Here is a 25940-nt window from a genome sequence, read left to right as displayed (position 1 = left end):
GTCCCCTTTCTCTACCCTTCCCCATGCATAATTTTACAGTTAACTTCACTGACAGACGAAATGCAATTTTTAACTCTCTTCCTTACTACACTGAAAAACTTAGTATTGTCAGTAAATGCTGTCATCACACTATGAGTAATTCAAGAAAAGGAATAAAGAAATTGAACAGTCCAGGAGCAGAAACTCCTGCATGAGTCCACTGATGATCTCCTCCACTGTAAGAACTGGCTATTTATTCTTAGTTTCCATGCCCTGTCTTTTAACAGGTTATTTTCCTACGGAAGGGCATCCCCTTCCCCATGGCCACTTAGTTTAAGAACCTTTGGTGATGGGTTTTGTTGAAATACAAAGTAGACCTTATCAGCTGGGTATCTCTTCTCTGCATAGTCACTCACTCCTTCCCAGAGTTCCGGTACATTTGTGAAGCATGACTTACAAACAAACAAAACAAAGCAAAACAATCTTCCTCTCTGCTCAGTAAAATGCCAGCAAAATGAGTTTAGTTACTGGACACCCCCTCTTTCCCCCCCATCTCCATATTCCTGCTGAACTTCTTCAGTATGAGTAGTTGAGTATAGCCTCTCCTCCCCTGCTCTTCTAAGGTTTTAATACTATTTCTTCAGTTCCCAGATCCTCCACTGTGATTGCTCGAGCATACAAAGTTCTTAAAATTTGCACTTTCCTCCATGAGATACAAACATGCAGGTTTTCTTCCTCCTATTCCACGTTCCCTTTGTTCTCGATTTCTCCAACTAACCTCTCGATTTCTCCACCTTTCTTCCCAGGTAATCCTTTCACTAGTCATCTTTATACCAGAACACTGATCTCCTCAGCTTGCTGGTGATCTATTTTCAAGAACCAATTTCCCCTCCAACTTTTTCCATGTTTCTAAGTATTTTATGCAAAATTGTAAGAAAAAAAGAAGTAAAATGGAAATAAGTTCCCCTATAGCTAGGCTAAGTTCTCTCACACTTAAGGAAGAGCAGACTCCCAAAAACAGTATTCCAAAGATAAGGAAAACTCCTTTTCCCACAGCAGGCAAGAGTGGAAACCATGGAAGGTTAGGGACACATCCAACAGAGGAAAATAAATTCCTCTACCACGTCCACTGATAGGAATCTGAAATCTTTGGCTCTAGGGAAACGTTCAGGAAAGGAGTTTCATGAAATCGAGCCTTTTTACCACCCTTTAATTCCATCTATATCTGGGGAATCCAAAGAGATAAGGGAAGAAAGCAATTTACTCATGGCCCCAGGGGAAGGGGTTTTCTGTTCCAATTCATTTACATTGTGCTAAACCTACTGAGAGCCACTTTTCGTCAGTTCTCATCTTGGTGGGCTCAGCTACATAGATGCTGGCATCTGTTGCGAGACAACCTCTCCCAGGAGATCCAAACGAATGAAGGTCAATTACAGTGCTCACCTTCCTCTCCCTTCACATGGCAGCCAGGATAGAAACCAGAATGTTCCTTAAGAGGGAAGACACCCACAGTCCTGAATACAATTATTCACATTGTTTAGTTATTCTATTATTACTTGTAGCAGAGCTATATAACCTGGTGTGCAGATACCACTTTTGCAAGAGAGGAAAAAAGAGATACTTCTCTCACTCTTTCTCTTCTCCTTCTAAAGCACAGACACCCTTTATAAACCTTTTTTTAAAAGCTGCCAAAGGCAGAGAGAGGCTTTCACTTTGCCTTGTGTGAGTGGACACAGTGTTAGACAAAGGAGTAGTACAGGAGTCAGTTTAAAGTATGCTATCTGTAGTCTTATATGTGTCATACAAAAACTTGGATGGGCCTGTAAAACAGAGAGAAGTATCTGCCGAGGAAAGTGAAGACAATTAGCTTTCACAAACACACATCAAGAACGGTTTTCTTACTGCAGCCATCTTCATCACTGTGGTCTCCACAGTCGTTGTCTCCATCACATTGCCACTGAGCAGGGATGCACGTACATTCACCAAAAGCGCTGACAGCACAAGTAAAGTGATTACGTCCACAGGAGCATTCAGTGCTACTTGTTACACCTGCAAAAGAACAAACAGAAAAGGTATTTTGAAGCGATCCATCGATTTTAGGGTGAGTAAGTACATAAAATACAACTCTTCTCCTCGTACGTACTGCATGTATGAACACATACGCTATTGCAAAGAAAATCAGTCACCCCTCTCACATTGCTGAAACAGGAGATCAAGTACTATGCCCAATTTCCTCATTGGAACTATCTGAGGGGAACAGCAAACAGCAACCTGCCAAAAAGAGATCTAGGAATCAGCTAGCCGGAAAATAACTCAGCATTGGTCACAAGCAAATAAAAAAGGTACTCTGATGACTGAGATTCCTTATTTTATTAGTACAGCCCTCTCCTAGAGCACAGTACTGATGCTGCTCTACTTAGTTCTGAAAGCACCACAGAAAGGATATCAATAATTCCACTTCTGAGAGTTATTGTGTGTGTGTGTGTGGGGGGGGGTGGTCTTCTCTGGACCCTGTGCTTTCTGGACACAAAAGCTTCTCCATTCCACAGCTTTAGACCCTTCAGATTCCAGTGAAAGACAAAAAATTACATCATTTCCTATTTGTCTATAGGGATTAACCTGTAACATTGTCCTGTGTGTAAATGACATTCACAGAAGCAAGGGAAGAGGACTTTCAACTCTACAAACTGACCAAAAGAAAATGCAGTCCAAATGTCAAAGTATAATCCCGTAAGAACACTTTCTTCAGCATTAGAGTCAGCAATAAGCTCTCAACTTTCTTCTCCCTTCTCCCAGCTACAGGGCGATACTCTGCACAACAACTCAGACCTTCACACCTGTGCAAATGCAACTATTTATGATGTTACCCCATATATTCTGTTCATAAATCTCTGCCTTGAGAGAAGACAGGCTACTGCCCACCTCTCAAAATGGAAAAGGTCATACTTGGACTTCTGTCTGAAGTTAGCTAGACAATCAGTATAATCAATATCACTGCTAAACAAATGATTATCCTATCAATCAACAGTGCCCTCAGGCTACTATGGCTCAATTCTTTTTGCAGGATTCCTTCTTTCTGCAATTCAAGCAAACCTAAAGGTCTCAGATTAAGCAATAACAGTCATAAGGAAAGAATTACAGGGATATGTGCACTAAGTGGTAGTTATATACCCCCCTGAACTTACTGATCTCATTTGTTACATTTAGTAAATCTGAGATGAGTCATAAACTGTAACAACCTAACCACAAAACCATAAGCGGAAAAAAAAAAAGAAGGAAAACTCATAATTTCCTTATTTCCTTTTCTAATTGAGAAAAGCAGTATCTGCAACATTTTATGTGTGTAATCGTTCCACAAGCTTTCTCAGTATTGGAACTCCCTCTAACGAAGACAACTACTTAGGCAAGTTAAGCTAAGATTTATGTTTAGAGCAGCTGCATATCTTCTTTGAGGAACAGTTTCTTGACAAACTTCTGCAGCAAAACTGGCTTAGGAGGTTTCTGCCAGCCCCTGCTGCCTGCCCCCACTGTTACACTGCAGGCTGCAAGCCCTCACAACAAACCATTTCCCAAGTGCATCCACAAGCTGCTGAATTGGGCCAACTGAAGGGGTTGCCATGTCTCCCTTTTAATAGGCTGCCATGGGTGCAATAAGCTTTTCATTCTTTCCCCTGACTACAGGTTCTATTTAAGAGGCTTAGTAGAAAAAGAACATTTCAAGGCATTACTGCAGAGACTAGAGAAAGCAATCAATGTCTGATGTTAAAAAGGAACAGAAACAGGAAGAATATAGGTTAATAAGGAGAAGAAAGAAGAAAAGGCAAATGAAAGGGGACAGGGTGATCAGATGCTCAATGGACTTACCAAGTATGGCCAGAGCAAAGGTTGACAAAAAAAAGAAAATAGCTGGGTGATGCAGACGTCTAAAGACAAATTTAAGTAGAGAAAGTCTGATGAGAGTCAGAGGCAACCCAGCTATCCCTAAGGGAAAGCAATGCATCATCTACTTAACACACCCAACTATTAGAAATAATCACAAGGAAATTCAGAAGAACCACAAATCTCCCCAAAAAAGAAAAAAAAAACACAGAAGTTCCTTCAAACTGGCAGCACAGGAAATTCAGGACAAACCACCTTCTGCTGGAGCCTACCCCTAACTTAGAAAGGTAGAACTGGCTGTATACGCTACCCAAGGTGGCTGTTGTTTAAATTACATTTTCCAAGGCAATTCTACCATTTTGCTCAACAGTACCCCCAAGCACTTCTCCCAGCTACTTTGAAATCCAATGTCCATTGCTGTTGGGACACACCAGGATGATGCCTCATTTCCTCCATAAAAACATAAATATCAAAGTACAAGTGGCTGTCTCTTTCCTACCCAGGCCCCAGCATGCCATGGGGTAGCTTCACCAACAGAAAAGGATAAACAGCAAGGCAACTAGTTCTTAAAATTAGGGAACATTTATTAAATTATTTCTAGATAAATACAAATGCGAGAGAAGTTGGGAAAAAGTAAAAGCAAGAGGTTTTTTAACTGCACAACAGCAGCACAGAAGCACAGCTCTGGAACAAGTAGAGGAAGAAATACTGCAGTTACTTAAAATGCTGAGAAACCTGCAAACTGCAACTTCATCTGCTGTGTTGCCAAACACACTGCTATCTTCCAAAGTTACTACAACTAATATCAGATTCTACCCAGTATGTATTTCTCCCTCATTGCAATTGCTATGTTCAGCCATCTCTGGCTTGTGTTTTTACCATGCTACAGACACTGTTGCAAGTTGAAGGATACGTTATGACCCAAACACCATCCCTGTTATATGCAGAAGCCTGTATCTGTGGTACTAATATATAAACTTACTTTGCTTAACTATTCTAAATTATGACCTTTGTGGGTCTAATGCTTTGTGGTTTGTCATCTTTAGGATAACTAACCTTCTAGTCCTTACAATGATGCATTTTATAAATCATGATTTACCCTTGTCTTATACTTGGGCAACCAAAGTGCGTTTATTCAGAGAGCACCAACACTTCTCCGCTTGAAGGAAGATGATTAAGAAAAAGCCTTTTTTAAAGTACAGTAGCAATTCCAATATGTAACCAATAGCAGAAGAACTAATCCTGGATGAATAGCATTCTTCCTATGAAAAGAACAGGCTGAGTGAAACCTAGGACCTCCTGCAGTCAACAGGAATTTTCTCAATGATTTCAATGGGAATAGTATTTCGCCCTTGGTATCTCTTGCTTTTTTCTCTGCGCTCAGAGCTCTGGTGACGTTACCCTCTGTAACAGGAGAGGGCCAGGAAGGATAAAGATCAGAAGCACATTTTCTCCAATCACCTCAAAGACAAGCGGAAGGAGTGCAGTTGGTGTGAGAAGCCTCAATGGAAGCCTTATACTTTTGACATCAAGCTCTCGCTAAATATAGGGAGCATGAGACAGAAAACTAACCAAGCATGCACTAGGGTGGAACACAACCCTACTGTCTCATGTTTCAAACCCAGTCAGGGGGATCCAGGAACAAGACAGAAGTCAGCACTTGCCCTTCAGGCAACTGGACCAACAATCAAAGCAGAAATATCTACTTACACTTTTGCACACTCCTCTAAAGCAGGAACAAAAAGGGGCACCGCAGGGCTTAGTTGTGGCAAACGCTTTCCTAAAAGTTTTCATCACGCTGGAGACTTGGACATTTTAACCAACCCTCTGTAATCAAAAATCACTTCACTTATGCAAGAGGCAAAAAAAGGGAGGCATTTTAACAACATAACACATACAAACAATACACAGAAGCTGTACAGAGGCACTGGAAGGTGCTGAGCTAACATCACTCACCTTTCCTGGCCCGTTTTGATACCTCATATTACCATCATGCAAGTTTCCTGCTCTCTGACTTGGCAGTAGTTACAAGCAACCATAAAATTATCTTCACTGTCTGTACTTTGGTTCCCCCCAGAAGCAACAACAGCAAGATCCAGTAACCAAACAGTTTTTGTAACAAAGTATTATGCAAACAACCTCCAGATTTTAAAATAGTAAGTCAGTCTAAACACAGGCCCGGCCTCATACTTGACTTCTGCCATCACCTTAATTTTACTATAGTGTGCTCAGTTTCTTCAGATTTCTTCTGAAGATCCTCTATCTGCATGTTCTTCTGATCAACGAACCCCCTCCTGAGGAGCTGTTTCCCCTGACACACCCTTCTGAAAAAGACAGTTAAGATCTTCATAATTTTTAGGGCAAAAGCTGGCAAAACAGTTATGTCAGGTCTGGCTGAGAAGTAAAAGTACATAAACATCTTGTTATTTCTGCAGCTCCCCCCCCTCCCCTCTTCCAGGGCACCTTTTTTGGGGGCAGGGAAGGGGGGACAGGGGAGAGTTTGCTTGAACAACTTGCTGCTCTGCTTGTTTTTTCCCCATCAGCATTTCATTAGATCAGATCAGTATAGTAAACTTACATACAAAGCTTCATTTTGCAGACCAGGTCACATGCAGCACTCGAGCTATTATGCAACAGCCCTGTAATCACCACAGATTCATTGAAACATTGACATTACAAAGGAAGATGAAGTAAGCCAGAGTGGTCACTAAACTGAACTATAGTCTATAGCCCTTGTTTTGTTAGGAACAAAGTTTTTAGGGGAGCCTGAAAATGTTTGTTCTTTTAAGTTCTGATGGCATAGTTTCTTCCAAAAGTAGACGCGCCAATTCTAATTTCAGGATAAATCATGAGGGGCTGCAGCTCTTATTCCCATTTTGCAGCAAATTCATCTTTAACAGACTTTTTAAACACCTTTTTCACCTGCTGTTAGAAGGCCTGCGTCAGATACCCTTTCCCCTCTCTCTCCACTTCCTGGCTAGGCTTGCTTTGGCATCTCCTCTGGAGATGAGGGCAGACCGTGGACTTTTCAGATGGCCTTGAACACAGTTCAACTGACACATTTTCCTTCCTTGTCCAGCACTTCCCTGAGTCTATTTCTATAGCAGAACAGCTCAGCTTTTTTTGCTTGCCTATCTTGAGGGAGACTGAAAATTTTGGATTCTTCTCTCTTAACCAAATACCAGTTTCCACTGAAGGAAAGTACACTTAATCCAGCTTTAGAAGAGGGATTTGCTGACCATTGTTTAAGGCCAGAACTCTGCTGGCAAACGCAGCAAAGGCAACATTACACTACAACGGTCTGATGTCAGAAGGGACACCGTGCACTGATAAAAGTCAAGAGAGTTTTTTCTTTTTGTACTTCCACTATGGAAGTATCTGAGGTAGCTCCGACTGGGTACTCGCAGAGCCTCCAGGTATTTGATGCCTGCCTAGAGTAAAATTAACTTCTTCAAGTGCTACTAGGAAGAACATCCCAGAAGTTTCAAAAGCTTTAATCACAACTTTACAGTTTTGTTTGAGGAAGAATGAGATAGCAGTAAGGAGAAGACAGAGGAGAGAGGTCAAAGTTGTTGCAGGTTCCTCTGAAGAACAGATCTTTTTAGAACCCGAGTATTGCATCTACTTTGGCAGTTTCCAAGTGAGGACAAGAGTTCTCTAGGCTTAGAGTTTCCCCTCTCAATTTGCAAAAGAGAGGATCTCTCATTCCTGAACCAGGTGATTCTCAGTTAAACGTGAGGAGGAACAAAGTTGTAGGAAGAGGCACAACAGCCCTTCAGTTCTCATATTCAATGGCACAACAATGCAGGGTAGACCTGAAAAATGTTACACTTGATATGACCACAAGGAAGAACAAGTATAAGGAAGAACAATTCTATAGGATGTCTGCTAATTAATATCTGAAGAAAAGAAGAGAGCAACACAAGCCCAAGATGAGCTAGTGTTCGGTGCAAAGGGCCCATGTGCGTCTGTGGCGTGGGAGACAGGAACAGGCGAAGTTTTCTGAAATGCTAAATGGGTCCTGAGACACGAAGCCTTTAAAAAAAAAAAAAAAACACACACATTTTACTCCAAGTCCAATTCTGATCCTGCAGAAGTAGCTCTACTGAAAACCTCATCTTCCACTGAGGGAATAGGAAAGAGTTTATAGAAACAACTATTGATAAAAAAAAAAAAAAAAAATTGGGAAAAAAAAAATCTGAAGTAGGATTTGAACATTAAAAAGACCCAAGGATCAAGATGCAGTACTTACAGTTCCTTCTCCCACATACTTCAAGTCATAAATGAACACCTTGCAATAAAGAACACAATTAGAACTAAGATCTCTAAATACATATCCTAATTTTATCCATATCTTCTACAGCATTCTACCAAACTACTTCTCCCCCTCTAAAAAGTGGGGATACTACTACTACTTCAGCACAGTGTGTTGAGGTTCACCTTGTGTTTTCAAACATTCAGAGTCTTTGGACAGATGGTGCAGATAAAGGGAGAGTACTATTGCTGTAAAATCCTACTCACAAAAATTAATTCAAATTGGGTAGGCTATGAGCATACATAGATTAAAAAAAAAAAAAAAAAACAGCTGAAGGACCATAAACAAAAGATGATGAGAAATGGCAGCAAGTCAAGCTGCAGGGGATAACTAGTAGATACCATAGAGATCAGCACTAGATCCAGTCCTATTAAATATCTTCAGTAACGATCTGCAAGAAAGAATAAGTATCATGTTAAAGGAGCCAGTAGATGATTCCAAAATAGGAAATACTGTTTTGTCATTTCTGATTACAAACACCTAAAAACACTGCAGAGAATGAAGAAATAATACAAAAGGGACCTTAGAAGATCAGAATTATGGCAGGAAATTAAGAGTCAACCTCTTAAAAAAAAAAAAAAAAAAAAAAAGGTAATGCATCTGGTGGAAAATAATTTGAAACAGATACTCAAATGAAAAGAGAAATCTGGGAAGCAGGAATGCCTGGAGAAACCAAGGAACAATAAAAGACAAGTTAGCCATGGGTTTACGTTACGATACAATACGGCAGCCAAAAAACTACTTTTAGGCTAGATACGCAGAAACGTCTCATCACAGAGGAGGAAAATTTCTCCCTACGCAGATCTAGAGTAAAAAAATCCGTTCACGTCTCGGCACCAGGTTAACATAGGGAAACTGAACAAAATATTCTAACAGCAACAACAAAATTCGTCAAGAAGGATTGATGGAGGAAAGATTGAAAGTTTCCACAGCACAAAGAAAGCATCTGAAGGATTCATTTCTGTTACCTCAGCAAATAAGGCGAAGAAAAGATGGAGGAGCATTTCTAGACCTTGGTGGATCCAGCACCATTTACGAGTGCAAGGAGGGAACTACCCCTCAGTATCGCTTAGCCCAATAGCACTGATACAGTAAATACCATAGCTTTTCACACAGCATAGAACAGACACGAGAGAAGAGGATTAAATCAAGGTGACTCCATTTGTACATGTGGTGAAAAGCTACCTTTTAAAATCTTGCCGTTTGGTTAGAAATACCGATATGCACCTTCCCACTTGTTTGAAATTGCGCAATCCTCTCCCTGAGGGAAGGAAGTCCTGTAACCTCACAGGACAGAGAAACTTTAGACAGCAATCTTGAGTTACACGCATTCCCAGGGAGATTTGGATAGTTGAAAAGATGAATTACAAAGAAGATGCATCAAGTCTATTATACTAGAGTTGCTTGAGAGACACCTTGATGGAGAAGGATGGCCAGGGAACAAACAGTGCTCTCAATGTGAGAGGGGGAAATGGTGCGGAAACAAAAGTTATCTACGTGTTTCACAGAGGTTTTACAGCAAACCCACTACCATAAGTCATGGACATGACTCCAGTATAAATCAACTGCATGACTGCTGTTAAGGCATTTAAAACCAACAACCACCACCACTTCTGAACATAAGCTGCTGATGGGGATCCAAGTACCTGCGGCTATTCGTGTCTCTCTTCCAGTCACTTCCTTGGTATGGCACACTACTCCCTCCAGACTTCAAAAAGAATCAGCTGGAAGCCTGAATCAACCAATCAGTTTTCTCCCTGCTCACTATTATGCTCCTCAAATCAGGCAAAAATAAATCACCAAAAATTCTGTGTACTCTTTTTCTAAACAGGATTTTTATCCTTTGTTTTCTGCCAGACCTCTCCGCTGCCTATGGAAATAGCTCATGCTGGACAACTCACAAATTCCTAGCATAAAAAGAGGAATCCTTCAACCACTAAAGCACCAGTTATACACATTAACTCTCTGTCCACAGGCAGGTAAGAAGTATCAGGTAGACAACTCCTATTTCCAAAGTACAGAGGAATTCTGTAGGCAGGAGAGTCCAGGCAGCAGGAGGAAGTATCTGAGTGACTTTTTCCTATCTTCAGATTCATATGCTGCTCTTCCCTGCTAACACCAGGACTGATCTGTAAGAACCAGGTAAAATATCTTGTCTCTAATTTCCAGATCTCTTGGCTGAAACATGACCATTCCGTTATCCTTTATGCATATTTATTTGCCACTGAAGGAGAGATGTCCCACTTTCCCTAATAACAAGGTATCCCTCAAACATTTGTAGCTCATAGATGTTATCATAGGACTCAAAAAAATGCAGGTTTGGCCCTGTGGCTCCACATGCCTGTCAATCACTGTTCCCATCCAACAAACCCAGCACAGTATCAGCCTTGTAAACCATTCTTCAGGTGTCATGAACCTGAGGTGGCAAGTTCAAAGTCAATACAAATAGATATCTTTTAGAGAGGACGCTGAGCATCCGAAGAGATAACAATTCCAGACAATGCTTTTCCCATTCTCTCCACAAGAGCATTCAAAAACACTAGATACTTGCGAGCATCTGTTTTCACCTTCACAGATTCTTTGTAAAACAAAGGTCACGACAGAAAGTCAGGAGCTCAATACACCATCACTGACATTTTGCTTCTCACCTCCAATGCACTTCCTGGAAGAGATCCAGCATCCTAAATCTTTTTATCCTATGTTTTTACATTTTCTCTGAATACTACTTCATTTGTCCTAGATATAAACTTATAGTCCAAGAAGCAAGAACATTATGCTTCCCAGCTGTAAAATTTCCTTCCTGTTACTATTAAAAGCATCCTTTCATGGCTTATATTTGGTTATCTATAGATTTCCCCTCTTTAAGTATAGACCATTTCATCCAAGTTGTCTCATGAAGTGCAGAATGATTCTTGAAGGATGCCATTAAGAAATATGCTCTGTTGATTTTAGCCTGGAGCGGCTTCTCCTTGCAAAGCTGAAAGCTCATGTGAAACTGCATGTCAATAGAGAACTACAATGGGGAAGCCAAGGGATAAATCTAAAGTGGTCACATGCAGTGGTAAATTACTCATCATACAGGACCATTACACCCAAGTACATTAAACAGCAACAAAATACCACTCAGAAATGGACAGAATATTAAAAAGGTGGCTGCTGCGTAACAGTTCAGAAATACCACCATCAGCTCTAGAACAATCAGGGACTGTTTGGCTAGAACACCAGTACCTGGAAGGCAGGAACTACGCAATTCGTATCCCTTCCAAATGTGCACGCACTCTAGATGAATGTTTCAAAACATTACCTTAAAGCTACCTCTTGTGCTGAGGTGTACAAGAATTAGACACCTCAGCAACATGAGACAAATAACTCACCATTTTTTAAACACATGCCTTCCCCCCCCCCCCCCAAACCACATGCTAATAACCTCTTTCCTTTCCTGTCCCATCAGGGATGAACACAATCTACTGCTCACTTATGATGAATCATATAGTGCAGCAGACACTAAAAGTTAGCAGATAACAGCACAACAGCAGAAATGTTACCAGGAGCCTTTGAAGATACTAGACTATTTATTGTTAAGTACCAGCTAGAGAAGGAAAGCTGTTTTAAAAAGATGATCCATAGGAGCAGGTACTTCTGATGTATTTCACCTACTCCAGTAACTTAGATTTTCACTAGTGTGACAATTCTTGAGAATGAAGTTTACTGAGCAGTCAAGAATCCTTCTTCTACTCTTGCACATCAACGTTTATGGAGAGAAACTACAGATATTGATTAGGATGAGTCAAACGTTAGAGTTGATTTTCCCACTTACAGGACAGAAAATGTCAGTATTTTAACTCCCATAAGCTTTCCTTCAACTTTTCTGCTACTGCATAGACAGAGAGATTTCTCTAATCTTTCTCTTCTGTAGACAACTTTAAAGTGAGCTTTAGAGTGATACTGGCTCTACTAGCAAGTTCTCCATCTATGATGGGGGAATTTCTAGAGGTCTTCTCATGATCTATCTTCCTAAAAGCAAACTTACAACAAAAAGCTAAGAATACACACACTAAACTGCTGTGCCTGCCACAAGAAAGTAAACAGTTGCTAACAGGAGGAGAAAGGACAAGCACCATCCCTCAGTGTATTCAGCGGCGGCCTGCACTGTGCAACATTCAAGACCCTAAAGCTTTGGGGAATAAGCTAATCATTAATTGCCCAGGACAAAGAAGTTACTTCAGAGGTAGAGCTTGGATAAGATGGGTCCACGCAAACGCTACAGAAGACGCTCTTACAGGCATGAGTTCTCTCTCTTCGAACCTCCATGTCCCCACTACTCAACTTTCAAGATTACATCCTACAAGTCCTATATGTCAAGCACACCAAAGCTGAAGAATCATGCCTAACTACAGTTCTGACAAACAGTTGTGGCTTTCGGGTTTCACTAGTCTTTCTGCTGTCCATCCACAGACTTAAATGTATCCCCAAAAGCATTTGCTTTCTCATGATCCAGCAGGTAGCTAGCAGCAACTCATCTCTACACATGAGTACATTATATTTTCACTACCCTTTAGATGTCAGGTGACTAAGCGAGCCAAAAAGGAAAAAAAAAGAAAGAAAAAAGAAAAGAAAAAAAAACCCACCACCACAGCAAAAAAAAGACGACAGAGGCACAGGAGCATAGCAATACTATTGGCCTCTGTTGGAGAAAACAGGGAACATACTGAAAGGGAACAACCTAAGCAGCTTTGATTCATAAGCATCTTGGAGGGCATTTCTGTGACAACAGCTGAAGTTTAAAATTGGGGAAACTATGAGATCCATAGCCATGTTGCAAAAGTTATGGGCAACCCAATCCTGCCTACTCCCCAGAAGGCAAAGCACCACTTTAATCAAATGCTGCCACTTTTAGCCTTCCAAAGGAGGCGTTTGGGCAAAGCAGGTTCTCAGTGAGCCCAGAAAAACTGGCCCCCACTCCTGTTGCTAAAGCCAATGTCTTGCAAAAGAGCCACTTCAATCTCTGCTGTCTCTCTAGAGTGTACTATAGATCTACTCAAGCTAGCTTTAAGTTCACTAGCTTGGGTTTTGGCAGTGGTCGGGTCACAAAAGCATAGAACTCAATCCACCTCCAAAAAAGCTAGCAAAAGTACAGAAAATTATTGAAGCAATTATCCTATGGTGAGCTTTACATTTCCTCAGCCGCAAGAGCACCCAAGCTACACAGAAGTCACAGCAAGGATGTACTCTGTCTCTTCCTAGAACTGACATGGAAGAATCAGAAATTTGGAATTATTTTGCAAGTCCTGAAGCTCTGCAATCCTTCTCCTCCATTGAATGGAGATGAATGTAAGCAGACTACAATACCTAATGAAAAACAGCTTGGCATCTGCCACTCGTGCAGTGGCAGTACAGTGCATCCACGCATTCCTTCCTCTTCTACTTCACTTCTCATAGTTTAAGTAAACCACGTATTAACTTCTAGGACAAACAAACTTCCAGCACCGTTCCAACATTCACCTTTTTCTGCTCCTATTCCTGTCGTGTCCTCTTCCAAGCTCCGAGGGGGTCTTTGGGACTTCACTAAATCCCTTGTTTAGCAGCTGAGAAAAGCATAGTTGTCGCCTCACTGTGCAGACTAACTCAACCTGACTTGGGCTGAACCAAAACAAACAAAAAACAACAAAAAATTCTCCAGTGTTCAGGTTCATATAGGATTGCTATATATCCTCCTGCCTGCGTATGCTCTTGAATAACAATGGCCTCCCCCTCCTGCAGATGCTACTGAACTGCCAGTTACAGGCCACAGTATTAAGGAAAACTGAAATTCATGCTGATTTGCCTTAATATACTGTCTGTAAACTGCAGCTGTTTAACTGTAACTTCACAAAAAGGGACTCTTCTTGGAGCAGCACCTCTGCTCCAGGCAACGGACTAGCTGTAATGAAGTTCTCCCTTCAGAACGATACCCAGCTTTACCCAAAAACTAGAACTCAGAACATCCCTTGCTTCATTTAAGCTATTCAAGGCAAGAGTCACGTTCCTCCTCCTAGAACATATTGACATGGCAATCCATGCACCCCTTTTCAGAGGATAAAATTTATGTGTCACCAAATTCTCGTTTTCAGAGAACCTAACATGCTAGCTGGACTGCTGTTGCCCAGGCAGAGAGGGTGAAGAGAGGACAGGAGTTTTGCCTCAGAAAAGCCTATTTTGGCTTTTGTGGGCTACAGTCAGATTCTTCCCATCATTATGGTGCGATATAGAACAGCCAGGTTCCTGGACAAGACAGAGACTGTTCTCTTGCACGGTCATTTTAAGCAGTTTATTTTGGTCTTCTTTAAAGAAGCCATCGTGGTAGCGGTGGAGCATCTAAGCTTTGTAGCTCTCCAGCTCTCTGCCACACAAGAGATTCAGAAGCCAACCACAATAGCTCTGCTTAGCAGAGAAGTTCTCCAGGGAAGGGGTAGGATACACAGTGTGGTTTTGTGGCAATAAGGAGGCAGAAGATCATTTCTGTAAACCCACAGGCAGAAGGACTTCAAAAGCACAAACCACAAGATAAACTGAGCTATCTTGGGACAGAGAGAGTTGTTCTGTATTTTTTTTTTTCCCCTCTTCTTCTAAATAACTCCACACATGATAGTATGCTGTACTCACAGGACGAGCAGCAAAGGGGCAATTATTAACTGGCCAGACTGAGCTGGCAGAACAGGAGTGGGTCTGGCGAGGAGGTACCAGGCAACCACAGAGGCATCACAGCAACTGTGCTGCCTACCAGAGAGAACTGGATTAACTTAAAAGTAAAAAAGAAACCCTGACCAGTGAAAATGTTTGAATATATATTAAAAAACAAAACAAAACCCCCCCAAAAAACCCCACACAAGTACAATACAAGTATGTTTTATGGGCTCAGATGGGATAAGTTTTTTCCAAAAGAATTGCCAACAGGAGAAACAAGAACTGCAGTGGTGGGGTTACTGCAGGGCAGCTATACTATACAGCCCCTATCCAGCCCACCCGCATTTGCTTGCTTTCTAGGCAGCTCACGAACCACCATCCTGAACCTCCCACAGCGCCTAGACTTCAGGCTCCTCTGCAACATTTAGAAAGTGATCGCAACATTCTTCCTTTGCTTGAACTCAAAGTCTCCTCAGCCCTCAACAGTTCAGGTGCTCTGTCTCTACAAATCCACAAGCTCCACAGTTCGTTCATATTCACACCCCAGAAGAATTACCACAACAGTGAAAAGCACCAGAAGATCCCTTACAACCCATTTCACATTGTACGCACTGGGTTTCACCTTCAATGAAATAATAGCAGCAGCACCGAGGCGGGGGTGGGGGGGGAGGGGAAGGTACAAAAAAGCAAAGTTGCCTAATTATAGAACCAAATCTTCCATAGGTATTTGTTGGCCTCCACTACTACAGCATCAGATGGCCTTTTTATACTAACAAACTTAGTTTCAGCACCCCTTGAAGCTGGGAAGTGTTCTCTTCAGCTCAGAAACAGAAAATGGAAGCACACTAGCCCAGATCTGTGAGTATTTGGATGCCTAACTCATTTAAATCAGTGGAAAATTAGACATTTAACTATCATTACATATCTAGGCCAAAGAGATTTAGACCTGGCTTTCAGTATTACAAAGTACTCATACCTCCCACCACAGCACTCTTCCATGTCTTGGAAACCTGAGCCCTAAGTGACTTCCCAAAGAGCTTGTGGCCAAACTGCGAAATTAACACAGATCCTACCCAGTCCCAGTCCACTTCTTAACCAGGGCACAACTTGCCCTGCCCTACCTAGGTCCTTACCCCAGAGACCTCATTAAAACATACTCACAGGAAATAAAAGTCACTATTGCACAAATGTGGAAGGATTTACACACTCTGCTTGGGAAGTCAAAATAACACCTCCTGCTCCACTTCACCAGTCTGCTCCCCTATGCTCCCTGACCCAAATTAAGCAGGATCCAAGTCCTGCTACCCAAAGGAAAGGTCAGAGTCAGACTCCTGAGACTCTCCTGGGGGTCCCAAGTTCCTGTATTAGCCTTACAATTATTAAAAGGCCAACATGAAAGGAAGTCCAGCCCTGAGGCCACTGTTGATCTAATAAACACTGGAATTAGATTTCTTCTCAGTGAAGAGGCTGCCTGCCTGCTGGCACAAAGCCAACATTTAAACGCTACTGTTGCTCAGAGCCCTAAATTAGTTTTGGATCTGGGGAGTTTGCCTTGAGCTACAGCCAAAAGAAACATAGGAACGGGAGGGAAATTTGTTAAACGTTAACAGAGCTGCAGGAGAGGACTACAGCAGGACTAGTAGGTGGCAGGGAGGAAGGAGGGAGAGGCACAAACAGAAGAAACAGAGACAAAAAGCAAAATGTGGGAAGACAGCAACAAGTAAGATTTTTGTGCAGAAAAAAAGTGAACCCTCCACTTAATTTTGCAAACAGCCGACTTCTTAGGTTCCATTTTCTTATGGTTTCTTGCAACTACAGTGGATCTCATCCGCCTTCCTCTCTCCACGTGCAAAATACAGGATAAGAATTTGAGGAAGCTCTGTTATTCCTAACTCCTTAACTATGTCAATGCTGACTTGCCAGGAAATTCAACCCTCATGCTTGGCCATCTGAGAGCAGATGGATATTCCCAATCTTCCTGGTTGGGATCTCAACTGATCCCTTGTTCTTGGGGGAGTGGAGGTTCTCTTACACAGCAGACTGCAGGAGCAGCTCTTTTAGCAAGTTCTCTTTTCAGGAAGGGAACACAGGGAAAACGGTGCAAGATCCTAACTACCCATCCGTTTGATTCTGAGTAAAGCAGGACTACTTTTCCAGCAGGTGCTTGGCCGAAACTCACTCTGTGATCTATGCTGTTCTCCATCTTACTGACAGTGTCCTCCTCATCTTGAATACGCAACACTCCATCTAATATAAATCTCTATCTCTTCCCAACAGAAAGGGACTTAGCATGGATACTCCTCCATTTGACAACTGCTTCCTGCGGAGCCAGGCCAGCAGGGGAACAACCTGCATTGGTAGTCTCTGCTGGACAAGACCAGGGATGCAGGACAGGTAAAAAGAAGATAGCAACTTCCAGCTAGAAACCTCCTACTGCCTCCACCATCCCTTCTTATTTGTAGAGGTGAACTGGAAGAGGTGAACTGGAAGGAATGAGGAGTTTCCGACAGCAAAAAGCAATCCCGCTTTCATGTTCCCAAAGGCCCACAAAGGACCTTTGTTCTCTCCTAACTGTATCCCTGCTCTTTTCACCTCTCCACGGAAACAATTCCGAGCCAGTGGGTGCCCACGTGCAGGGGGTGCTACAGGAAAGGATGAAACGGCTGAAGAATTCACTCGTTAGAGGTCTTACACTGCCATCCCTTACCACCACAAGGGTATTAACATTTCTACCAAGATTGTTTGCATCAATCCCCAAAGAGTCTGTGGAATTTTTCAGGTCTCTTCATGTATTTTTCCTATTGTTGCATTCAGGAAAGCACAGAAGACGACACAGATAGACAAGGACTGCTAAATTCTGCAAAATTAATAAAATATAGCCAGCAACATTTGAGCAAGTTCTTTGCAACCACCACCAGCAAGCAAGTTGGTTACGATGACTATGACTAACTCCCACAGAGCCTCTCCACATAAACACTACCCCTACACCCTATTTTCATTCTTCAACCACTTGTCCTTCATGAGATACAGTCTTTTTACAAGTTTTCCACTGTGCACACAACCCTTTCCCCAAATGACAAGTCCTTCTCTCTCATACAAACATGTAAATACAGGTTGGGCAATACTGACTCTGGTTAGCATCCCCCTCCCCCATGAGCCTTGTAAAGTGTTAAGGCCTGGTTATCACATGCTGGTAGGCTGACAGCTTTATATCTGTAACAGTCGATGTAGGTTTCAGACTCTCCCTTTAATCGGGTTCTGTTGCACTTAATCAGCGGGCTTCTTTTTTAAGAAAAAAAAAAAAATGATAAAACACGGCCAGCACTCTATTCAGCCCAATTCAATCTGTCCGGCCAAATCTCATGACCAGCTGGAATGCCCCTTTCCTAGCCTGCCCAGCAGGATGCCCAAGAATGGCGTGTGAACGTTTCTCCCCGCTCCTGCTCCAGCGTTAAAACGAACAATAGTCCCTGCCAGTGTCATTCTTCAGCAATTCATCTCTTCCTCTCGCCAGACTCTTTCGTTCCTTCTTGCCTCTTCCACCTTTTTTGCATGAAAAACAACAGCAAATCAGCAGCAATATAACAACATAAAATTGTATTTACTTGGGGGGCTCGGGGGAGGGGGTAAAGAGGGGCCTGGGGAGACGAAGCGCCCCCACCCCCTTTCTGCAATGAAGATGCGGAAGAGGAGTGTTCTCAGGCCCCAGCTGACCTGCTCTGCCCTAAGCCTGGTTTCCCTGCTGCAGGGAGCAGCGAATTTGCCAGGGGGCTGGTGGGGAGGGGGGGGATGGGGACCTCTTCTTCTGGAGGATGTTGGAACTGTAATTACAGAGAGGCAATTTCCGGGTGAAAATTAACATGGATCTCAACTCAAGTTCCCTGTGTTTTTCATGTGCAGACCTGTGGCCTTTGGTCAACTCTTTCATTCACCAGGGAACGGGTCTTAAAAAGAGAAAGAGGCAGCAAGTGCATGGTTAGGAGGGACTCAGATCTTCTCTTCCCAAAGGAGCAAAAATAGGACGGAGATGCTGTGGGGCAACTCCAACAAACAAAGATAGCAACAAGGGCCCATAGAAATTGTACAGCTCACATTCAGCCACCAGGATGGGAACGTGTCCGTGTAAAAAATTAAGCACTGATGAGCGCTTGATGAGGAACAGGCTAACCATGGCTGCAGCACTGCAGTAAACAGCATGCTAAGAGTAGACACAATGTGACTCCAGAAACCAGCCCACTCTCCGCAGTAGGGAAATAAGAAGCCAGGTCAGGCACACCAACCATTACAGAACCTGGAACATTTTAGTAAATTTACTTTTACAAGTGGGAATTCAAAGGGGTTGCTTCCTGGTATGCAGAAATTTTCATGGCAGGACTGAGGAATAGCATGGAAAGTCCAGTATCTTACAGTGCATGCTTTAGAGGAAAGTAAATCCAGCTGCTATTGATGCCACAGGACATGTAAAAAAATACATTATAAGCAAATAAACTACAAGTAATTAATGAAATCCCAGAACTAAATTCACTTGCACAGCCTTTAACAGGCCCCTTTTGCACTTTATGACACAGTCTAATCAACTCAAAATCCTCACATTACTTACAGCACACCAAAGTCCTAAACTGAACGCAGAATTATTAGAAAGGTCTTCCAATGGCATTCATCACCCTAACAGTCAGGCAGTCCATAAACACTCATTCATCTTCACATCTTATTGCTGTGAATAGTTTCATCAGCTCCTTTTCATAGACCTCAAACAGCCAGAGTCTTAAGCCAGAAGCCTCTGCCTCTAGGGGTCCAACCTGAAGAGCTGGGGAATGGTTTGCAGAAGCGCTAGACACTCACAAACCATAGCAGAAGGAAAGGGGAACCATACAGGTGGCGTTAAACACTGTGGCAAATACATCAGCCTCAGCCCTGCCAAAACTGCCAAGCTCCTTTTTTTCCCCCATGAAAAATAACAGGCAACAGAAAAGAACCAAAAGACACAAACTGCTCTTTGGGCAAGCCATTGATCACCAACCTTTTTTTTTCCTGCCCCTCACCAGGGCCAAAAGGAAAGGTGCATGCAGAGACCGCAACTTGTTCTTCACATAACGAGGGGGTTATAGGACCCAAGAAAGGATCAGAAAGATGATACTGGGAGACAGCAGCAGACCACAGAAGAGTGGGATTTGGGGTAGGAGGGATAGGCAAGATGTAGGAAAGAAGAGCATGAGGCAGCCTCTCCCATCTCACAACTGCTACCCAGAACCCTCCTTCCACCCACCCACATTCCCTCGTCCCTTTTTTTCTCCCCCTTAACAAGCTTCTCTCCTTCCATATTTTGATTCTTTTCTGCTACTCTTTCCTCCTCAACAACTCCCTTCCATGAAGCTGTAACATGTCCATGCTTCAAGACATGCCAGAAATAGAGCATTCACATCAGCATGGCATTTTAAACAGGCTAGTTTATTCTGCTTTCCCAGCAGGGCAAGGACATCATTCCATTTTCCAGCAGCACCAAATCTGTTCGCCTGAACTGCCCAGAAATTCAGACTTTATTCAAATCGGGTGCAATCACAATCACCTTTCTCCCTATTCTGATGGAGCATACACTGCCTGTGTTTACACCAGGCGCAAGCCGACTGCAAAAAAAAGGAACTAAGTGATCTAGATCGAAAACAGCTAGCAAAAAGTTAACCCTATAAAACTACCTGAAAGAGTTTGACCAAGCAGAGAGTTTGTATTATTCAGTATTTGGCATCACACAACTGCACTGTTCTTGTGCGCTGGCTTTGCTGTCTTATGTGATGACAGACTCAACTCCATAGGGAGCTCCATGCTATTTCTTGCACTGTAACACAGTTTTCAGTACTGCACGGTATCTCACAGGCGTATCATCCTACACTCAGCTCTGGCTGCTTTCTCTTCCTTCTCCTCCTCCTCACTGCCTGTAGGCCAGCAAGGGAGCACACAGCCCAGAAGGCAGCCTCTCAGAAGGCATTATCTAGACCATGGCTCCTCTGCATCCCTTCACTTGGAGGGATAACTGGAGCAGAGCTCCGGTTCAACTCAAGCCTGCCACTGGATAGTCAATGTCCACCACAAACAGAAGATACAGAGGCTTTTGCTGTCACCCTTTTTAACTCGGTGCATGCAAGTAACAATTTTCAAAGTTTTACAACTCTACCATGCTCAGGTGAACTTCAGAGAAACCAAAGGATCTATGAGACCCTTCTAGTATTTTGTATTTCTGAAGTACAGGAGGCCTAACAAACATTCTCAAGCTTCTCCATACCATGGCAAGATTTTAGAATATTTAAAACAAAATTTAAAAAACAAAGCATTTCTTCTCTAGCCTTATTCCCTAAACTCACTGAATCATTTGTAGTTGAAGCTTTCCAGACAGTTTTAAGCAGAGACTCAGAATTCTCTCTCTCTCCTTCTTCCCTTGTCCCCCTCAAGATTAAGCCTGGAAAACTAGAAGTTGGTCACACTTCAAACAACTGGAGAGAGACTGAAACTAAGGACTGTGGTAGGCTTCACCCTTATAACACCACTCCTCACACACATCCCCTTCTGCTCCAGAGGCATATTGCACCTTCTGTTGAATTTCTAGCTCAGTAACCCAGTCGAGGTGAACTCAAAGTAATTGTTTTCAACTTCTACTTAATTTGAAGGTTGGGGCTTCTATTTCAGATTTCAAGAGAAACTTGTGCTCCCAAAAGTTTGTCTTTTTTTCCAGCCATATTAGCTAGTCTAACTAAAGCTGTTCTGTCTCCCTACAAACCTTGCCTCACTTATAGTTGTGATGGCCTAAGGACAGACTAACGCTATACATATTATACCACGTATAACATAGAAGAAAGAGGCAGTCATCAGATGCCAGCAGGGATAGGGACTCTTAGGAATCTCTACAAGAAAAGTTACATACGTTCTTTTGACTCTGGTCTGTATTTGGCATATTTGTATGGCATTTGCTGCATCTGGGCTAAGAACTTCACTGCCAGCTTTACCATAGCATAGCAGTCTTGCGTTCCCTTACCCTGCATGCTCTCCAATGTGCTGACATTGACTAAAAGTCTACTTACTGAATTCTGCTGCTCACTTGAAGATTGAATTCAGTTTGGAAATTTTGCTGGGATTTAACTGACTAGAAATGGAAGACGAGCCAGGTCTCTGGCAGAGAGTTCAGGTAGTTCATTCTCCAGTGCAGCCACTGGTTGTGTACAGCTTAAATTGTCTGTGGAACTACACCCTCAGTGGAAGAGTACTCCTTGCTCCAGAAGCATATTGACATAGGTGAGCATCTCCTGCCCAAATTTAAGTTCTGACATGATACATCTGGAACGAAGATGAGACTTCTGGCATCACTCCTACTAAAACAAGAGCATCAGTTCTAAGAAGATACGTGAATCTTTAATACAGAGCAAATAACACATGCAACACAGCTTAGCCAGAGAAAGAATTTAGCTCCAGACTGGGGGTATGCTGAGCTTGCTGCCAGCCTTGCAGGGATGGAAAGGAACTTTTTAAGGAGGCTGCTCCATTACTTTTTCCTCCATAACGCTAGGGAGAAGCGGGCTTATAAGGTCTCTTCTGTCACAAACAAGCAGTTTCACGCCATTTAGACACCTGCACTTCAGCTTTAGAAAGAGGGGGCGAAAGCAGCATGTAGATATGAGCTTACCCGAGTATCTCAGGACTATGGCAATGGGCTCAAGGAACTACCAAGACCAAAACCTAGCAGACAGACAAGCTGCAATAGTTTGCTTAAACAGTCATCACCTCTCTGATTTCTTCCACATCTGGAGCTGGGACACAGACCAAATAAACCAGAAATTGAGAGAGAGTTCACAGTTAGCAGAAGGAACACGAACTCAAGTATAAAAACACGCAAAACAGAAAGCAGAAATAAGTTAAATGCGTTTAGCACAAGAAAAGTCTGTACTTTGAGTCTACATCAACACTTAGAACAAAACCACCCAGAAGGGGCACGTCAGCTAATGTCTCCTTCTAAAAAAGGAAAAGAGAGAGAGACAGACAGACAGACAGACAGAGACAGACTGGCCGAGCCCAAACCATTATGCACTGTCTGTCTCTGCCTAAATCTCAGTCCTCCCTCAAACGAAACGCTGATGGCCCAGAAACCCTCTAGCTTTAATGAGGATGCCGAGTGCTGACAAAGGCCTCCTTTAGAAGCTTGGACCGCAGAAAGCTGGAGATAAATCCCTCCGCTCATCTCCATTTTCTCCTTCCTCACATATACAAGTTTTCCCCCCTCCTCCTACCTCTCAAACCCATCTCGCCCTCCTCCCCTCGAGGGTGATTAAGGAAAAGCTGCAGAAATATTTGCCCAAAGCTGGAGCCTGTTGCTGGGCCCAGCTGTATTGTTGGTTGGTATACACACGGCAAACTTGCACTGTGAGGAGCCCTGCGGGATTCCAGGCGCTTCGGGGAGGCTTTGTGAGCCCAGCTCTGCATGCACTAGCCAGACTATTGTGAAAGAGAAACAGAAAAACCGTTACAAACCCAAATGCTCCCCCACACCCATCTCCCCCGCCTCCCCAAGTGCCCCCCTTCCACCAGCCGCCACCTTCCTCAAGACAAATCGAGAGGGGAGGGGGCTGCTTCTAAAGAGAATGAAAAGGTTTCCTCAGTTAGATTTAAGGCAACAAGTCAGAGCTGCAAGGAGTCCTTTATCCGCCAGGGAAGCCTCCCACTGCTCCCGAGCCGGGATCCTGGGGGCCAGCTTTCTGAAGGCTGCCATTGATTTGTCACTGGTGATAAGTGAGGCCAGGACTGTTCCCACAATCCCCTGCAGAGGGGAAGATTCTCCCACAATGCCCGGCGGGGGAGAAGCGCAACAAACCGAGAGAAAACACGGAACTTAAAGGTCGAAAAATCTGGAGGGTTTATTTTCTCTAACGAGTAGCAACAAAAAAGAGCGACTGTTCTGAGACCCAGGCAGGGGAGGAGAGCCAACGGTTCGCAGGGGCAGCGCAGCCGTGCACCAGCGCACAAGCCTTCTCTGGGCAAGACGCAGCAGATAGGAATTCTTCAGCCCTCATCTCCAAAGGGCCTCCTAGTGCCAACTCCGGCAAACAATATTCCTTCAAAAACTCCCCAATCGCTTCTTTGCCAATAGCAGGAGGCTTTTAAATCTGCTCTATTTACATAGAGACACTCTTCTCCCAAGCAGATGCTGCTGGAAACTCGTTCTTCTGCTTTCTGGGAGGGGAATTTTTTCTCACAGTACTGAATAAATGAGAGAGGCTAATGAAGTACCATGTCTAAAAGGTGAATTCCCAAAGCAACAGGAGATCTTAAAGGAGCACCAGAGCTCCCCCAAGGAAAGTACAAATAAGAGTAGCAGCTGCCTGGGCAAGACCAGAGGCAGATGGGTGAACTGAAAGCAAAGTAAGACTGAAAAAACAAAACAAAACAAAAAAGTCAGGGAGGGAAAAAGAAAATAAAATTAAAAAAGAAACACACAACGGTAAAAGAATAGTAAGACCCTTGGTCTTTTCTGACATGACCAGTTTGGAAGGACTATCAGAGCTGGTTCGACTTCCATTATAAAACGTCCATCTCATGCTCTGAGATGCTGATGGGCTTTGGAAGCACATAGGATGTCTTTTCTTCCTTTCTCTGCCCTTGGCAAAATCTCTCAGCTAGCTTCCATTCTGTCCAGACTAAGGCTGAGGCACACAGGCCTTGTAACACGACTTGAACACCAAGACTTCAAAGGGAAAAGAGCATCATGCCTGCAGCCTCCTTCCAATTCAATCAGACTTGATCCAGCAATACAGAGGATCTTATCTGGCAAGATATCACCTCTGGGCCGTTCTGAGCAGCTCCTGAAGCATCAGTTTATGAACCAGCACACTAAAATAAATGGAAGTTGCAAGTCTGTGAACTGTGAGATTCAGCAATATTTTAGCTCATATTCAACCATCCCTACCAGAGGTGCAAGGCAGGTCACTGGGAGCAGTAATTACTGGAGATATCTTAGTTAAAATTTGTTGCTGCAGGAGAGAACATGGCTTCAACTGACCCTTCAGCTGAGCATGAGCACAATATCAGAACCTTAATAATAAAATCCAGTCCAGAAACTTCACAAGTTTAAAACAAAAACAACACACACACAAAAAAGCCCCTCTTATTCCCATTTGGGAACGAGCCAGCAGTCAGTTAGCTCAGAACATGAGTTTAACATGCTTCTTGCCAGAAACATCACTCTGCAGCCAGGCAGAAACATCCTAAACCAGCGGAGGTTTCTGAGCAGTCCTGAAGTGCAACCTAATTAGAGCACACTGAAGTCTTCTGCTTCCTAACGAGAGAGGACTAAATTTCTCCTGAGCTTGGTGGCCTAGCTATTTGGACCACTGCCACTACCTGGGAACCCGGAAATAGGCAGATGTCCAGCAAGACTCCAACTTGCAAATCTGTCCAATCTCAATAGTACATGAGAAGCAGAACTAACAAAGCCAGTTTCATATGGATTCATCTCTTATAAGTTAGTCAATTCTGGATTGTCTGTTGCCAAATGGAGGGAGCAAATTCTTTGATGTCTAACAAAATGCAAACTCATGAGAAATACTTTCCTGCAGCCAAGTTGCTTATATGGTACCTCCCCTTTATTGTGCTGCCTGTTTTCATGAAACTTGTATTCTCTGGGACCAGTTTTTTGGGTGGGAAGACGATACGCACACATATTTAGATAACCATTATTTCCATACAAAAGCAGGCTAAAAACGTCTACAGATTTTTTTCTCATGAGAAGAATTAGTATTGACAGCATTACTAAGAATTTTTTACGACGCTGCTTTCTGGCCCTAGTTCCAGGATCCAAGGTATGTCTATAGATAGAAGACACAGATTCCGCACAAAGCCCACAGTTCAGTTCAGCAAACACTGAATCCAGCCCTGGGAGAACAATCTTTAAAAGGCTTTAAAACAAAGCATCAACTTCCTCCGCGTACAGAGGAAAAAAGTTCACCCTACAAGCAGCCATTTTGCCTTATGCTAGAACCATGATTTCAGAACCAAACAATCATGACAAGAAATAGGGTCATCTTCTGTTCAGTCTTACAGAAACATTTATAACAATATTCTGAGAGCC

General features: G+C 43.0%; 1 protein-coding gene across 3 annotated transcripts in view; it reads right to left on the bottom strand.

The window, feature by feature from the left end:
* Positions 1 to 25940, bottom strand: part of LRP4 (LDL receptor related protein 4) — an 84872-nt gene that overhangs the window by 41748 nt on the left and 17184 nt on the right. For all 3 annotated transcript variants that reach the window (XM_068945739.1, XM_068945740.1, XM_068945742.1), the window contains exon 2: positions 1882 to 2028. In XM_068945739.1, coding sequence (XP_068801840.1) covers positions 1882 to 2028 — 147 coding nt within the window. The remainder of the gene's footprint in view (positions 1 to 1881; positions 2029 to 25940) is intronic.

Source organism: Struthio camelus, chromosome 5 (assembly GCF_040807025.1).
Source record: "Struthio camelus isolate bStrCam1 chromosome 5, bStrCam1.hap1, whole genome shotgun sequence".
In the NCBI taxonomy this organism is placed as follows: domain Eukaryota; kingdom Metazoa; phylum Chordata; class Aves; order Struthioniformes; family Struthionidae; genus Struthio; species Struthio camelus.
This window is presented reverse-complemented; position numbering and strand designations above follow the sequence as displayed.